Source organism: Volvox carteri (genome assembly GCF_000143455.1).
Source record: "Volvox carteri f. nagariensis unplaced genomic scaffold VOLCAscaffold_12, whole genome shotgun sequence".
In the NCBI taxonomy this organism is placed as follows: domain Eukaryota; kingdom Viridiplantae; phylum Chlorophyta; class Chlorophyceae; order Chlamydomonadales; family Volvocaceae; genus Volvox; species Volvox carteri.
Window position 1 is genome coordinate 1,902,309 of NW_003307555.1, and position 17,500 is coordinate 1,919,808.

General features: G+C 51.8%; 3 protein-coding genes across 3 annotated transcripts in view; 2 read left to right on the top strand and 1 right to left on the bottom strand.

Annotated features, from left to right (window-relative positions):
- Positions 1-5,348: 5,348 nt before the first annotated feature.
- VOLCADRAFT_89436 (uncharacterized protein) lies at positions 5,349-10,375 on the top strand (the record flags this gene model as incomplete). Its single annotated transcript, XM_002948951.1, has 8 exons — positions 5,349-5,371; positions 5,447-5,598; positions 5,840-5,988; positions 6,355-6,933; positions 7,903-8,014; positions 8,447-8,538; positions 9,610-9,793; positions 10,281-10,375. 8 exons carry the CDS (start codon positions 5,349-5,351, stop codon positions 10,373-10,375), a joined length of 1,386 nt encoding a protein of 461 aa, XP_002948997.1.
- Positions 10,376-11,084: 709 nt separating this feature from the next.
- On the bottom strand, positions 11,085-14,173 carry VOLCADRAFT_89437 (uncharacterized protein; the record flags this gene model as incomplete). Its single annotated transcript, XM_002949044.1, has 9 exons — positions 11,085-11,464; positions 11,704-12,029; positions 12,068-12,105; positions 12,283-12,519; positions 12,762-12,977; positions 13,122-13,239; positions 13,319-13,337; positions 13,446-13,621; positions 13,683-14,173. 9 exons carry the CDS (start codon positions 14,171-14,173, stop codon positions 11,085-11,087), a joined length of 2,001 nt encoding a protein of 666 aa, XP_002949090.1.
- A 2,298-nt stretch (positions 14,174-16,471) lies between these two features.
- The window catches only part of VOLCADRAFT_89438 (uncharacterized protein), a gene marked incomplete at both ends in the record, with an annotated part of 3,849 nt that continues 2,820 nt past the window's right edge, over positions 16,472-17,500 (top strand). Inside the window, 2 exons of the mRNA XM_002948952.1 lie at positions 16,472-16,550; positions 17,010-17,203. Coding sequence (XP_002948998.1) covers positions 16,472-16,550; positions 17,010-17,203 — 273 coding nt within the window. The remainder of the gene's footprint in view (positions 16,551-17,009; positions 17,204-17,500) is intronic.

Below are 17,500 nucleotides of genomic sequence, written 5' to 3' on the forward strand. Positions count from 1 at the left end.
GGTGCAGGGGAGCACGTTTTCGTTGCTTCTATTGCCATGTTTGTCTTTTCGGACAAGAAGGCTCAGGCATTTCCGAAGGCGTTCCAGGACTACCCGAAAACATCCCAGGCAAACAAGGAAAAGAAGTCGGCCTTTCGGCCACCAAGGCACAAACCAGCTACAAGACGAAGAATGTTACTCATCGATTAGCTTTGCTCCTTGTAAGCTTTCCATCGGTAATCGCATCTCATTCGACTGACCGTGCTCGTACCCTTTATAAGCCTTATACATGCTGCAGCACCCACAGTTAGACAATTCTCCAGATGGGTAAGCCTACATACGCTGACCAGGACTAGCGGATCGCCGTTGATCCGCTAGATTTGGTTGGATGCTGGTGGTGAGTTGCCGAACCCAACGAATACATTCTGAAGTCGGATGGGGTGACGGATTAGGGTGCCCCTCTAGCAGGGGAGAGCAGGGACTGCCCCGGGAAAGGGGGTCGCTGGCGGAGTTAACCATCCTGTAACAACATATATATACGCGTAGGGTGAGGTTTTTCTCCTAAAGGGCGTTTGAAAGTGAGGGGGATGAATTGTACGACAATGTATCGCTCGTTTGATTGGGCCTTATGAGCGGGCCTCATGCATGCTCCACTGGCTAACAAACGAACCTCAATGTGCGACTCTTGCTCGCACTCTCACGCAATACGTCTCCATGTGACTGACGGAAAACATCAAAACAATCATTTGTTGAGGTTCGATGTACGTTTTGGGAAAGAGTGCTCGGAACCTTCTCGTGCAACCATAAGCATTTGAGGCGAAGTGCTTACTCAACGCAAGCCAGGCCAAAAAAGGATCCAGGCCAGCAAATTATAGCAGTGGGGACATAATGAATTTGTGTCTAGGAAGAGGTGTCAGTATGTGGGCTGATGATACTTTTTGCAGACGCAAGCTTTAACACCTGCGCGGGGCACACGCGCACTCGCTCATGCTGACATGCAGGCGGAGGACGGCCGGATGCAGAAGGTCATCCTGGGGCTAATGCAGAGGCGAGAAGCGGGAAAGGACATGGGGACCAACTACTTATCCACCATTCAGTCACATGCCACTGCTGTTCGTTCGCTTCCTTCGTTTGTTCGCTTGTTCGTTCAATTTTCCCTCATGCCAGGTTGCTGCCAGCCTGAGCTACAGCGGGCAGGACTTTCTGGGTCGTGGGTGCGATATGCGACCGACATTCTATGGCCTGATGTAGATCGCTCCATTCCGCATCCTAATGGAACTCGCTATGCAATTTTGGTACATCGCGCTATGAAAGTGATGATGATGAAGTCGCCCGAGTTGCAGAACAGCTCATGATCTGCTGATTCGTGCAACCCTGTAGACTTTGTAGACTTTAGCTTCGTGTATGTAGTACAAATGGAGCCAACGTCCATCCGCCATGCAGTTCTAACCCATCCTCGCACACAGTAGCAGTGGAAGATTTATAATCAACATTTGGTACAGCGCACTCCAATTTATTTGCTTGATGTTTCCAACTCTGTCCGAATTATCCATCTAACCAACCTTAAGCATAGCTTGTTCGCTCCAAATGATCTCTTCCATCCTTGAGCCGACCACAGAAAGTATTATTGCTCGACCTGCTTGTCATCCGTGCTTGGCGCAACGTTGAACGCACGAACGCTGCTTACTGCTTTGGTGAGTCCTTCTGATTTTTCTTATGATCAACGATTAGTTATTGTGACTTATTGCTTATTGAAATCTTCCTTACTTCCTGGGGTTTACAGTGGAGTACCTCCGCTATCCACAAATTTTACGAAACGCCGCCGGTGCACTTCGCTGCAGGCGCGTTCTGTTGTTTCGCATAACTCTTTAATGAAGGTGATAAGTGCAAATTTAATAAGGGGCTTGAAAACGTCCAGCGAACAAGTTGCCGAACGGCAATGTTAGAAACAGCAAAGCGCCGGACCCCCTCAGGTCCTAATATTGCTGTCACCATTCACTAGTATATGAGTTTCGGTCACTCTCCAACAGGCAAATGGAAAGGAATGCTTCCATAGGAAGGTTTTTTTATTCAAACGTAGTGAACTACTTCTGGCGGTTCTCAAAGCAAATTGCGGGATGCTTTTATTGTTGGAAAGTGACCGACACACATACCAGTATTAGGTAATGGTGAAAGCAGATCTTCATAACACCCGGGAGGAATCCGGCGCTTTGCTGTCTTTGACAGGTTATGAGTTCCGATAGCGCTGAGCGCTCCGCCAAAGGTCGCCGGTTCGATTCCCACTCGCTGTTGTTCAGAGTGGGGGAGCCGAGATGAGGCATTAGGGGATGCCCTGAGCGAGGGTGCGTTGCTCACGGGGGGTGTTGGAAAGTGACCGAAAGTCATATACCAGAGAATGGACAGCAGTAACAAACCCCCCCGATATATTACAATTTAGTTCGTAAGAATGCCGGGTTTAGGGAATGTCGCACCACGCGCACACCACAATCTCTCCAGAGGTGTAATATTACTGCCACCTTCCTCCGTCGTCCGTGACTCGGCAATCGGCTATGCTGGCGCCAGCTTGTTGAGGCGACACCTATGTACCCTGGTGGGGGCTGCCGATAGATGCTGATGCAAAATGGCCGCTGGCTTGTCTATAGATAGGGCAAGGAGGGGCACGGCAGCAAGCCAAGCCAAGCCGGCACATCGTGAGCATAACATCATGCTGAGCGTGTATTTGAAAACTGGTGTTTATGAGCATGTTAAACGGTAGCACCCAGCCATCCATTTGTCTATGAATGATCGCTTAGACAAGGTCTTATTGAGTAGCCCCAAGGCTAGTAGCCCCGAGGCCTAGAATGTCAAAAGAAGACTCCAAAGTCGGACTCCAGCTTGGGATAGGCTGCTAAGCGTGGAACTGTGTGCATCCATTCGTTAAAGGGCAGAAAGGTGCTCCCTAGGTACTTGCAGTTAAAGTAATAAGCGCTGGTGGAGTTTTCTAATACTGGGAAGCAAGTCCTGGTTATGATGCTCTCTATCTTTGTGCAGGTTCACTTCAGGTGAGGAGAAGGCTACGAGCGAAGGCTGTATGCTTGCTTTTTATTTACAATTTTTCTGGCCGCATTTCTGTGTACCGTACTGCCACGATATTTTGGTGACACGCAATGGGTATGGCGTCACCAAATGCGTGTCAGAGGAAAAAGCTCTGTGGCAGATTTTTATGAACGTCGCCAAAATAAGTGTCACCAATATGCCGTACGTCAAACATGCAGAATACCGCTCAGAACAGGTCCGAATTCTCAATCTAACTCAGTAATTAGTTATATGTTATGGTTTTCCACTCAACAAAAGGGGTGGTGGCAGGCGCGGTGGCCGCGGGCGAGGGCGGGGTGGTGGCCGGTGTGGAGTGAAGCGGTCGGCAGGTGCGATGGAGGAGGAGGAGATGGTGTTGGCGGAGGAGGTGGAGGATGACGTGGTGCCGAGAGCAGCAGCGAGGAGCTCGTTGAGGGCGAGACCTCGGGGGCGAGAGCAGCGAGGGGGAGTCGGACGAGTGGGGGGGGGGATAAAGAGGAGGAGGTAGTGCAGTTGGCGGAGGCCCGTGCTGGCAACAAGCGGCAGATTAGCAAACCTGCCCGTTACCGCTGAGACGTTCACTCCTGTGTGTGGGTGGTACTGGTTGCTTTCCAGACATCTTTCCAGACATCCTCTCTCATGAAGTAAATTCTTGTAGGTGCAGGGAAACGCGTGTCAACGGTGCCATACAGTATCTTATGACTGACGGGCTGAGTGTTTCATAACAGTTTTGCTTGAAGGGAGGTTCCGGGATTTGCGGTTCCACCCCTTGCGGCAGAGGGGACTTTTGCGGGTTTTGTACGGGGACCAGCTCTGTGGTGCCTAACCTGTTTTGTTTGGTTGACAGATTGACTTCCTTGCGCTTCATGGCTTCCTTGCCCAAAAAGCGTGTCACAAAAACAGTATGGTACCTTTTATGTTTATATATCACAGGACACCATTCGGCGGCCGTACGTACGTACAATTGATATAAACTATGTAAAGACCCGGTCATTTACCATATCGAATATTTGGTGAAAAGAGTGAGGGAGGAACAGCATGTGAGACGAACGAGCGAGTACATTTCCAAGTATGTCTGTAAGGCCTTTATCGTCGCACCACCTAGCAGCAGATCAGCACACACCAATTGATGTACCGTCGACAGAAATGTATCCAGACGCATATTACGTCCTATTAACAAAGTATAATGACAATTGAATCGAAGATGCGCAACTGTTGATGTTATGCCGGTTTCCCTGCATCCCTTTCATTTTCAGCAGATGATGATGGCCACCGGCCTACATGCGAGACTTGCTCGTTCAGCAGCTATACGAGCTCCCATGCCCTGTTGGCTTCTGTTGCTGTTATCAGTGGCGAGATTTGCGCAGCTCCAGGTTGCTACGGGTGGCTGCGTTGGCAGATGCACCGGAATTGTTCAGTTTCGCAGTGGCACTCTGCACCTCAGGTAATGAGTGAGACTGCAGGACTGGTGCAGGACTGGTGCGTGCTATGATTGACATATAGAAAGCTGTCAGCAGTAGGGATCAAATGGTTGCCGACGCTCTAACTATGCTAGCTAAGCATACGTATGAATACTAGGGTTTGGCACTACTGGTAACGCACGACCATTGGCCCCCGGGGATCGAGACCTGTTAGGGTCGAAAATCCTTCCGATGGTGGAAGGTATTGCGCCCCTAGTTGATGGACGGTGGTGACCTGGGATAAAGTTAACCTGCGAGCCGACCAGGAACGGGGTTGGGCCGCTGTCGACCCGGCAGATTCCGTTGGATGCGAGTGGTGGGTTCGGAACCTGAGCGATCCACTGAGAAGTTGACTAGGGTGACTAGATGAGGGTGCCCCGAAATACCGGGGAAGGCAGGGTTTCGCAGGGTAGCTGCCACGGGCGAAGATATAACCCCCTGTTTCACACATCATATGAATGTCGTACGAAAGCATACGACATGAGATTACGCATAGAATGAGCAGGGCCAGCAGCCTCACGTAGACTGCCGGCACGATAGCTGGGTGGTGCAGTATGGGACATGCACAGCGGTGGCGGGGTGACAACGGGGTCTTGCCTCCTTCAACCATAACAGCAGTCCACGCATAGATATACGACAATTATTACCTTATTATTACCTTGATGATCACCCATCTCCATGAATCATTGCTTATCCAAAAGGCACGCATTATTATGCATGGGCTACATGGGACGATGGAAGCACATAAGCGACCCTCTTTGGATTGTGTCCTGGTACATTTGATAGGGACCCTCCCTTCCTACTTTCCCAGGTTGCGATCTATAGAAGATCAATAGTTTTACAGCTGTTGCAGACATGTGCACATGTGCACTTAAGTGGTAAGCTTACCAGGCGAGACATCTAACGAACAGGCAGGTCAACATCTATTCATTATCCTTATCACCTACTTCCAGGTCGGCAGAAGAGGTGGCTTTCCTCCACAGCAAGAGGAATTTATCGAATCCGTCGTCACCTGGTTCCTTCACAGCAGCGGCAGCGAGAATGATGTCAGAAAGTGCAGGCGAGACAAGCCTTCTACATGTCTTCCAACTCGCCTCAACAACAGGTTTGTGCCCTGCTGGGTCAGATGGCCAATCCTTCTCACCCTCCTCATCCCAAGTTTATCCCTCACCCATTAATGTGCACTATTCCTCACTTTTGCCCTTTGCTGTGCATGATGACCGTTGTCGCCGCGCATGGTGTCTATGATAGTTGTGTGCTATGTTCAGCAACCACGCACCATCCATCATAAGTGAATGGACATGGACTGCTGTTGCTGCCGCCGCTGCTGCCCTCCATGCATGTAGCATCTTTGGACAGACGGCAAGACCTCCATGCTGGCTTGGTTGGGAAGGGTGCTTTTGTGATGCCACACTTATACGGAGATGGTGCACTGATGGCATATTTGGACCCAGCGAGTGCTCTTGAGGTTGCAGAAGCACATGAAACACTGTTTGTAAGTCGTGCATGCATTGTTTTGTTACCGTGCGCCATGTTCTCTCTAATCCTTTCGGACTGACTGACTTGTAGACCTGTGCACTTGCCTTTGTCGGTGCTTGTATGTGCTTGTTACAGATACGTAGTTGACCCATGCACGGGTATGTACGGGTACGTACACGTAAGCAGTATAGTTATCCCTGCTATCTACATAATGTCGAGCAAGTATTACCTGTACTTAGTATGTAAACTACCTCATCCATTACTCTTATATCCGTCAACAGAGTTATGATATGCAACCTTAGTGAAGCAAGGCAGCATGTTGAATCCACACTCCTGCCATATTACTCCTGCCGCCAATGCCGAATATGCCAAACCCGCGCAGGCACCGCTTGAGCCAGATTTAAAGATTTCTCCAGAGTTGGCGCACCTCCTGTCGCTATGTGTAATAGCCGGCGGCGGCGTTCATAAGGCCCAGCGGGAGACCAACAGCAGAGCACCACCCCCCGAGTCCATGAGGAACAGCCGCCATCATCCTGATGACGGTGATTATTTGCCAGAAGAACAGTTGCCAGATGAGGCCTGCCTACCAAGAAACCTCCGAAAATGGGACCCTGTCATCATGTCTGGACTTCGACATGTTGATGAAATTGTGGGGATGCGCGACCAAGGCGCTTCCCTTCAGATGCAGAACCCAGCAGCTGTGGGTCAGCCCGGACAGGCAGTGGGCAAGAATAATGGGAGCATCTCGCCCGGCATGAAAGGCCCTGCGTTGTACGGCTTCACGGTACATATCGTACCTGGTAGGAGTGCTGAGGAGCTGCAGGACATGGGGGGGAATCTGGCACGGCGCTTAGCTGCAGCACTGGACCGCAGTGACACCGACCCCTGCCGTCCACGGAGCCTGGCGGACGCAATTTACAGCACGCACAGTCCTAGACTGGACGTCTTCCTCTGTTTTCAGGTCAGTAGCAGATTGCATTTACATGCTTGAGAAATTAAGTACCTATCCTACGGGTGGTTGGACACGTGCTCATGATGATGGGTAGAGCCTTCGTTCATGGTTCCGTGCTGCATGCGTATTTTGGGGTGTACATGTGCTGGCTTGTCTGCTTTCAGTTGATTATTGTTCAGCAGCAGCTGCATAGCGTGTTACAGAGCCTATCTAGACCTGAGACTTGGGCAGTGTTCCTATGTTTCTTCCGTGTTGCCTTGGGGAAAAGGCACTCACACACTGCAATTTTCCCCGCACGATGTCTGTCTATCAACAGTCCTTGGGTGAACTCCATAGAACTCGATCGGCTCGCCACCTACCTACCTACCTAGGGCTCTTTTGTCGCCATTTCACCAACAAGCCTGTTGGTGTGCTTAAGCACACGTGCATGAAGTAGCTCGTGGGCACATTTAACGAAGTTACAGGCGTAAGTATTTAGCAATGGACTTGAAGTTACAAAATGTAGCAAGATTACTGTGGAATACTGAAAAGGTATTTCCTAAAACACACCGCTGCTAGCACAGGCCTGGGAGAGCGCTCTCCAAGGCTCCTGTGCTGCTAGTATCTACCTGACTCAAACACCGAAGCTCTGCTACACTTGCCAGCCCCACAACTTACAATGTGATTTCAGATTCATGCCCAGGCCGATCTGTGTTGTGTGCTTATGTAGCATACTCCAGTATACTGTAGTGTTATGCCAGTACTAGCAGTACCAGTAGTGCAAAGCAACTAATGCCGGTGCATATGCCGACCTCACTTGGCGGCCCTAGCTATCTACCCCGCTTTATCTTCTCGCGTAATGCATGCATGCCTCACTGCTGAGCACATACTGAACGAACTGCGGTGTGCTTGCAAGCACACTCGGATGGCTAAATGTGCGCCCCACTACTTCATTGCTGATTGGCAGTAACCGCAACTGCGGCTTGTATCTGATCACAGGATGTCTTCCTTGGGGTCAAACTTCTTTCTCAACGGTCCAACGTGCTTTGGCTGACACCCTCAATGCAAAAGGTGGCCCTTAATGCGCTGGAGACTTGGGGGATCCAGACAGGTGCGTGGCGGTGATTGCGCCTTAATTAAGGACGAACGAACATGATGATGCATAAGAAAGGGCTTTATTAACAAGCAAGCATACGCGCGTACATTACACGGGCAAACTAGATATAGATCGTGCCATAATATAATAGATAGGCCTGTAAAAAGAACATGACTTGTAGACTCTCCTTAACGTCACAGGCAAGTGTATTCGAATGTTGGTGGTGGAATCGGTGGCCTCGCCTGCTGCAAGACAGACCCTAATGTCCTGTGTTGTGATAATTCAAAGGTTTTATTCGTGCACAGCTTACATATGCCTGCATGCATGGGGGCCCAGCCGCCACCAAATGCTTTAGTTTCTTGAATGATACAAAGGTACGATAGGCGGTATAAGGTGTTCACCCGAGCCACTTTGTTTGCCAATCCCATGTCCATGTCCATCCCTTAGGTAAAATATCAGAAAAGGAGCAAGACCCAGTTAAACTTCGGTCGAAACCCTTTTGGGAGGCTGGTATCACAGGAAAAGATGTAACAGTCGGGGTAAGCATAAAAGTGTTTGACGGGTGATGTATGTGTTTATCTGGGCATACATAGGGCGGGGCAGGGCGCCGGCGCCAGGGGGCCGTTCCTGCACATGCTGGTGCTGGAGCTGGAGCTGTTGCTAGTATTTGCACAACATAAATTTAAAAGTCCAATACCATGAGCTTGGGTTGTTATGCAGCCATATTGCGATGTTGTCGGTCTATCACTTACGTGCATACCGTATACACAAGTTTTGGTAGTCTATAGATCGTGCCAGCTGGTACATTAGATAGGGACGGCGCATCGATAGGGATATCCCTATGTATTATACCAAGCCTTAAGGCACGACCTATAGAATTTTACAGACGTATTCGCCTCCTGATGTGTGTAAATGCGTATGGCGTTGTATGATGTTACAGGGCACCCATCCGACTTCAGAATGTTTCCGTTGGGTTCAGCAACTCACCAGCAGCATCCAACCAAACCTAGCGGATCAACGGCGCCACAACTTAGTTGTATGTGTGGGCCATGCTGTCTGCTGAGCTCATAATGCTCCTTTGGGTTTTGATGGGGGAACGACTTGGTCATGGATGGGTTTTCCAGTCAGGGATCCGGTCATGATTTGTCACTTAGTCATAGACCCACCCGGTCAGGGAACAGTTCATAGCTTGTGTAAGCCAAGTGCAGACTATGACCGGTGGGGGTCATAGAATGTCTGCGATCCATGATGTCAATTTATCAAAAAGTGGATCCCAATATGACCCCAGCCAGTCATTGGTACATTTTATGACCCTAGGGGGCCGTAAAGTTGGTCATATATCTGCACATAAATATCTATGACTTGCAGAACATGACCAGGTCATGCTGTGCATGGTATGCCATGACGCATGCAATTCAGGCTATATGGTCATATATGATCATATAGCCTATCATGACTAACCCGGCCCATGTTTTGCACTCATTCCATGAGTCGTACACTGCGGGCCATGACCATCCTAACCCATGTTTTGCCCTCATACATACATACATACATACATACATAAGGGGGCCGCTGGCGAAGTTAACCACCCTGTAACAACATACATACAGGTCACGGACACCGGATTGGATGTGGACAGTTGCTACTTCACAGATCTTTTTTCGAAACGCGACGATATATTCTCGGGTTTTGATTTCGTGGATGTCCCCAACAGCAAGGGGACTTTGAAGTGGCTAAAATGGCAAGACCTGTACTTACCGAGGAAGGTTGTCCAGTACATCATCTACTCCGGAGGTGAGTTCGTTGCTGTATTTGTGTTCACTGTACATTGGATTAAGGAAGCTGTTTGTTGGTAGTGGATGTCAGAAAGCCGTCCCTTGCTTTTTAACGCAAGTTCGCGAGTTAGACTCGAAGTTGCCTTGGCTGTTCATGATACGGGTCGGGCTTGGGGTTGCTTGAACATCCAACCACATGCCAGTGGACGGATTCAGGAGACCGACTGTGAAACGGATAGCTGATGGCACAGGCCAGCATCCGTCAGCCAGCAGGATATGCAGGCAGGTAGGCCTAGGGTACAACCAACACCGGGTTATCGAAAATTTGTATCGCATCCGGATGTGCGGATCCACAGCTTGTCTGGTAGCAAAGGTAGAACTACTACTTAGTGAATGGAGAGAGGCTGTAGTAGCTGGCCGCTGAAAAGGCCTCTATAGATGCTGGTGCGTGGCTGGAGCGCTTTAGCGCGTATTTATAGAGGATATGTACGCCGTACTATGTACAGCTACGACGCTTCAGACACACTCCCATGTATGGGAAGACAGAGGTGGCCAAAGCGATCACCTCCCAGGGGCTATTGCCACTGAGGTAGACACCTAAACACGTTCAGGGGAGGGCTAGCTTCAAAAAAGTTGGGTTGAAGCGCCACACGCGTGTAAAAGGTAGTTGTCGGTTGGCTGCAGTCCGCCATCGTGCCCTGTGGGCTGTTGTCCATCCGAACTGCTGACTGGGCCAAGCGGGACTAATTGGGGGGGGGGGAGAAGTAAGAGCAAACACAGCTAAGAATAGTGTAGGCAGAATGCCGAACTACAAGAGTGAACCGGTATAAGTACGATATCCTAGTGAACGGTGTAACCAGCGCTAACTACCGTAGTGCTACTTATAGTTCGTGATCGCATTGTTCGGGGAGGGGTCAAAAAACTTGCTGAAATTTGTACGTGCTCTTTGAATTTCGGGGAAGGCCGGACCAGATTTTTGCGGGCATGATACAAATTTCGGGGCCCCTTCCAAAGTTTCGGGGCTTTTCAAACTGCAGCTTCCAGTCAGTCTCCCTCCACCGGGAACCCTTAGGCTCATGGTCTCTCACCATTTTCGCACTTTGGAAACGCCCTAGCAAATTCTGGACCGATCGTACAGTTCAGTACCAGTGGCAACGACCTAATAACCAACCGGCCGGGCCAATACAGTGTTTGGGTGGTTGCTACTGAAACGTGTCTTCATGTGGCTGAAACCCCGACGTAAAAGGCATTACGACGCAGCTGGATGCACCAAACAGGAACCACCACCCCTCACCTCACATGATGCTCATCTATTGGTAGCGCTGCGGCCGAACGCTTGCCCGCCCTGATCTGCTGCGAACAGCATTCACCAGCGCCTGGACCTCGCCCTCATCCTCGCTCTCCTCCCCCTTATCCCCATCCACGTCCCCCTCATCCTCGCAATCGGATGGAGCCTCGCTTTCCTCGCTTTCCTCGCTCTCCTCCTCGCTGCTGCTGGGCTCTGGCTCATCCTCCTCGTGCTCCATCTCCTCATTGCTCCCCTCCGGCTCTGCACGCTTCGTCCCCCGGCCGTGCTTGTTGCCCTGCTTGGTCCGGCCGCCCTTCACACCGCCCTGCCGCTTGGCCTGCTCGTTAAGTTTGGCCGCCCGCTTGGCAGCCGTTGCTGCACGCATGGCCTCCACCTTGTCCGCTGGTAGCATGAGCTGAACTTTGCATCAAGCTCCGTGACGTGCTCAAGTACACGCTCAAGCATGCTGTCATCGTCATCGTCAACAATGGCATAGCGGCTGGGGTCGGCGGTGTCATCATCATCCTCCGCCGCGGGGTTGGTGGTGACGGGGGTGATGGCGGCAGTAGCAGCAGCGGCGGTGGTGGCGGTGAGGCCCAGCATATCCGTGGTGGCCGCTGTGGCGGCGGCGCCTGCCTCACGGGTGCTGCGGGGTGGTGGGAAGAGTGCTGCCTCGCCCTCACTGAGCACCTTCCGGATCGCCTGGTCGATGGTATCCTGGTCCCAAGCCTTCGAGAGTGTTGCGCTGTCCCAGGCGTGCAGGACGATCTGGGGTTGGCTTATCAGGTAGAGCCAGGCGGCGAGGATGAAGCTGCAGACGAGCGGCTTCATGGCGGATGTGCGCAGGTTGAGCACAGCATCCTTGGGGGCAACGCCACTGTTGAACTGCGACTCCAGCTGCCGCCGGAAGGCCTTGCTCGCCTCATTGCGGATAGCATCCTTGAGTGGCTTCTGCAGGCCGTGTCCGCTGGCTGCAGCTTGGAGGTGCAGTTGGCTGGCACGTACTTGAGCAGGATGCCGGGGCACTTGCGCTTGAGGTGGGCCTGCAAAGCCAAAGGCGGTGGAAAGGCAGCCTTAGTACAGTACCAGGGCAGTGGGATAGGATGTGGGTATCCCTGGCCGGCAGCACAGCACCATACATATCCTTTTGGTTCGCATCACTGCCTTGGTCCGCACCACTACGGGTGGCCCCCTCGCGAAACTTTCGGCCTCCCCCTTACCTGGAAGGCCTCTGACAGGTGCACCTGCCAGCAGTCGCTGATGAGCATGCAGGGGTGGTCAGGCGGCAGCCCAAGCCGCTCCTTGGTGCGCTGGAGGTAGGGCAGCAGCACCAACTCCACCCACTGCTCCATCAGCTTCTTGTTGGACCAGTGGTTGGGCGAGAACGCCAGCTGCGCCCCGATGTCCATCAGGCCCTTGCTGCAATCTTGGGGAGGAAGCGAGCGCTTGGTGCCGCCCTGCGATGGACAGGAGTGGGGATAAAAGGCTTTGTTACCCAGTGTTGGCACCGTACAGTAACGGTACGGTACACCAATGGCAACAAGAGGCCTAAGAAAAATATAGTGCAGCCAGAACCACATCCAATGACAAAAGGGTACTGTACAAATGCAAGAACGGCTAAGCTATTGGCCTAAGTAGGTAATCCTATCTCCTACTTGGTTTACTTGGTTATTAAAGGGTAGGCCTCAGAGACCCCTACCTGGAAGATGACCTGCGGTGGTAGCATGCTACCGTCAGCCGCCGACGCCACCACGATGGTAATCTGGCGCTTGTCATCCAGGCCGACCTGCCGGATGTGTTGACTGCCCATCTTGGCGTATGTGCGCTTGCTGATGGGCACAATGTTGCAGCCAGTCTGATCCGCGTTCACGACCAGCGCCTTCGGGATTTCGTGCTTGAAGGCTAGGTAGGCAATCTGTTATGAAGGGATGGAGGTGAAGGGCCGAAGCAGGGTTGGGAGGTACGAAATGCCTATGATTGGCAAACGGGGAACACGGAAAGGAGGCAGTGCAAACAGCTACCGTTTCTAATGCTCACGGCAGGATCCACAGCGATGTACCTGCAGCAGGAAGAGCCGGGCAATGTCTTCCCAGTCGGCGGGTAGCTTTTGCGCTGCAGACGTTGCAGCCCGGTTGGAGAGGCGCAGGCCCTTGCAGACCTTGCGGATCCAGGCCCGACTGCACGTAAAGGTGCCGCCACTACCGGCCAGAAGGTAGGCATAGCCGGCCTCCCGCAGCTTCTCGATTATAGGCTCACGCAGCGTCCGTTAGGTGACCTACAGAAGGACGAGGGATTGTGCACGGTGTCAATGTGAATTAGGGACTGTAATCGAGAGCAAACACAGGCTAGGCGGCCATTCTTCTTATGTTGAGCCACTGAGCACCATCTCCATGATCACGGCCTTGGCCGGGTGTGGCAACCCCAGCCCCAAAGATGGTCGGGTTCTCCTTGTACTTAGCCAGCCAGCCAGAGACCGTGGACTCCTTCAAGGGGCGCTCGGAGTTAAAGGTGCCGCTGTGGTCCCTGGTCCCGGTGCATGAAGTTGATGCCCATGGCAACCTGCATCACAAGGCAAGCAAGGGTTAGAATGAAGTACCATACCGTATCCAGCTCAGCTTACGGCACCCGAACCTGACGTCGCGGGCTTACCGAATCAGCGCAGCGCTCCCTGATGAACTCCACAACCATCCGCTTTTCGTCATTGCTGAATCGAGCGTACGTGCCGCGCGGACCAGTAGACTTGGGCGTGGCGGTGGCCACCCGAGCGGGCGTCACAATGACTTGCCTGGTGAAGCCAGGGCCCAGTGCGAACTGCAGCCGAGCCATGGTTGACCCGCGGATTTGTTGAAGAGGACGTCCAACAGGTCGAATGCCAGGCTGCGGCGTGAGCGCAAGCCTCGCCTCGCCGGCTGCCGTAGCATTGACCGCATTGCGCTCGCGCCTAGCAACCTTCTCGTGCTCCATTCGCTCACGCTGGGCCTCGACAACAGCATCATCAAGCCTAACTGGTGCAAATCCAGCTCGGTCGCTCACCGGAGCGTTTGGTGCTAGCGATTTCATCCCGCATTGAAGCAGGGTTGCCTGTCTTGCACGTTTTCGAGCGTTGTTCATGTCCTACGTTTATGACTACATTTTTTGTATTGAAGAGCTGATTTCCGCCTTGAAATCCTAGTTTTTGCGACGTTTGATCGACCGGCTTCAGAGGGTACGATATTTCGGGGCTGCGGTCCCTTGGGATACCTTCGAATTTGTACGTGCTACATATTCGTGGTGCCTCCCGAATTATTGTAGCACGAACTATAAGTAGCACTACGGTAACCAACAAGAAGATAGGCTACAGTTCAGAACCTAACTTCAAGGGAGTCACACAAGATAATGGAGTGGACATGGGAGGGCGCCCAAAGGGTATGGGTGCCGTTGAAGTGACCGAAGCAGTGGACCCAGTGCTCAACCTCTGCAATGGCATCTCCTGAAAGCGCAAGTGCAGATCCCAAGTGCGGCATGATGCAATGTCCAAGCCCATGGCGCGACTGTACAGGGAAGTGAGGGGGCCGAAAGCATGTGACATTAATGTTGCATGAAGCTGGCAACTCGGCGCTTCCCCCAAAAGGCTTTTATTGCTAGCCAAAAAGGCGTCCTGCTTGTCATTTGGGACTGCAAAGATGCCTAGCTTCGTGTCAATAATCATGCCCAGGTACTGCGCCCGCTGGGACACCTCACCTAGCATGGATGGCTCACGGTTGGCGCAAAAACCAAGCTATTCCGGTTTGCCGAGGATGGCTTCCCGCCGTGCAGCCCCAGGTTCACGGCATCCTTGCCCATGTGCACCTGGTCGTTCATGTAGCTGGAGGAGCCAACCCTGCCTGCACCATGGGGTCATGACCTCCCTCATGAGCTTGGTGAAGGCCAAGCAGGCGGTTGCAAGGCCGAACAGCAGCTGGGTGAAAATGTAGGACTGGCCGCGCCAATCAAAGCCGAGATGTGTCCAGTTGCACGCATGCACATCGACATGATGGTAGCTGGACTTCAGGTCGAGGATGGACATGAAGTCCTCCGGGCCGACCCAGCCTGGCACCTGTGACAGGCCCTCATAGCGGAACTCCTCAACTGGATATTTAGCTACATATAGGTGCTTGTTAACGGCTCAACCATCCCACACCAGACGGATTTTATCCTTCTGAGCCGCCACTCAAAGTGGCAGACCATGAACGGGCATGACTGAACAAGGTGGATGGACTTCGTTGCAAGCAGGCCAGCGATTGGCAACTCACTGTCTAGGCTCGCTGAGCTGAAAGGCAGATTCGTGGTTGCAACCCCAGAAGGGTTGGGTCGGAGGCCCATCATGCCAGATGAGGGGAGATCATCCATCCTTGGCCCAGCTGAGCGTTGTGGGCTTATTTGGATCTGATCCCGTGGCAAGGTAGGCTGGGAAGCTGCATCATGCAGGAGGATCCCGGCTTATTTTCATAAGGCGGCTCTGGCGCCTTGGGCTGTGGCCGGTGCAGCATGGGCTGTACATCTTAAGAGGTGACGGAGGCTCTAGTGGGGAGTGGGGAGGCGGCCGTCAGCATGGGGGAGGGCCACGCATTTAGGGTGTGGTCCTCAGGGCTGCAGGGCCGTGGGGTGGTCCTCAGGGCTGCAGGGCCGTGGGGTGGTCCTCAGGGCTGCAGGGTTGTGGGGTGGTCCTCAGGGCTGCAGGGCCGTGGGGTGGTCCTCAGGGCTGCAGGGCCGTGGGGTGGTCCTCAGGGCTGCAGGGCCGTGGGGTGGTCCTCAGGGCTGCAGGGCCGTGGGGTGGTCCTCAGGGCTGCAGGGCCGTGGGGTGGTCCTCAGGGCTGCAGGGCCGTGGGGTGGTCCTCAGGGCTGCAGGGCCGTGGGGTGGTCCTCATTTGTGGCGACCAGGGAAAGCACGCGTGGCCGAAGGCATACACGAGCTGCTGCACAATATCCACTTGGCTGCTAGAAAGGCCAGCTAGCTGTTCCGCGTCTGTCTGTGGTCCTAGCGTTGGGCGTTGCTGACCAGATGTGCTGTTTCCACAGTCGGCCGTCATCACTTTGTCTCTGCGAGTTGAGCCCATCTCCAGAAGGTGGTGATGAAGATGACTAGAGACCTAGTATTTTGAGAGGAAAATAGAGAGTCAACGCTAACCTGAAAGTTGACAATGTTGGTGTCTTCTATGTTGTCCGTTGTCTAATGTACTCATGAAAGTAAGAGCAAAGAGAGCTCCTGATAGTGTAGGCAGAATGCCAATTACAGGCGTGAGCATCTATTAAGTACTTGTACGATGTCCTGCAGGACATCTGGTGATCAGTTTAACCGGGATTGACTAACAAACCGATACGCTACCGTTCAGAACCTAACTTAGAAGCTCTAGTCGCTTCTCCCCTGCCGTGCATGTGCCTAAGTAACAAATGTACAATGTTGACTGCTTGGATGCTGTTGGTTCAGTTTTAGACAGGCACAAATATTCTAACAGGATACGTATTACAGGTATATCACACCCATCAGCAGCTGGCTATATGCACTGCACCGCGGGGCAGCAAGGCAAGGGAACAGAAGAGTAAGAATACTGGGGCATGCTGCATGCAGCCGACTGACATCCATTTCCCATGCACTGGCCTCCCCCCTATTCTATTATTATTATATTATATAATATTATATTATATTATATAATATTATATAATATTATATTATATTATATTATATAATATTATATAATATTATATTATATTATATTATTATTTATTATATTAATTATTATTCCTGTTGTTGATTATTATTGTTATATGTTATATTGTATATTATGTTATTATTATGTTGTTTATTGTTTATTTGATGAGTATTGGTAAAGCGGTTGTTTTTGTACATATATGTAGTGAAAGCTGAAAGATAGATTTGTTCATGCATGTTGCATATCCGAAGTTTCGTTCTGTCATGTGGCACACGCAGGAACGGAGTATTGGCTTGGTGATCCTGAAGGTCATGGCACGGAAATGGCAGGGAGCATTGCAGGATCGATCTACAATCAGCATGATAAAGAAACCGGTGCTGCACCGGATGCCAAGATCAGCGTGTATGACGGTAACGATTGGCCCCACACAGGCAGCCAACTGTTCGTCGACCCAGCGGAGTATCGCTACAAGGTAAGTGGGTAATTTTGTTGTGCACATGCACCATGCCACGTGTGTCCTGCCTTAATGACGTTGCGCCTTCGTTGCCTACCAGTTCCCTTGCTATCACCAGCATAGAATTATGTATGTTTGTAGCATACAGAATTTATGTATGCACATGATTGATTCATCACGTACGGGTACTCACATACCGAATACTACTCGAAGTAGTGATTTCAGGGCAATCTCGGTGGCTGGTATTTGTGTTTGTCGTATGTGAGATGCTTTATCTATCTAGGGAGGGTACATTTATTGTATATGTATGTGGTA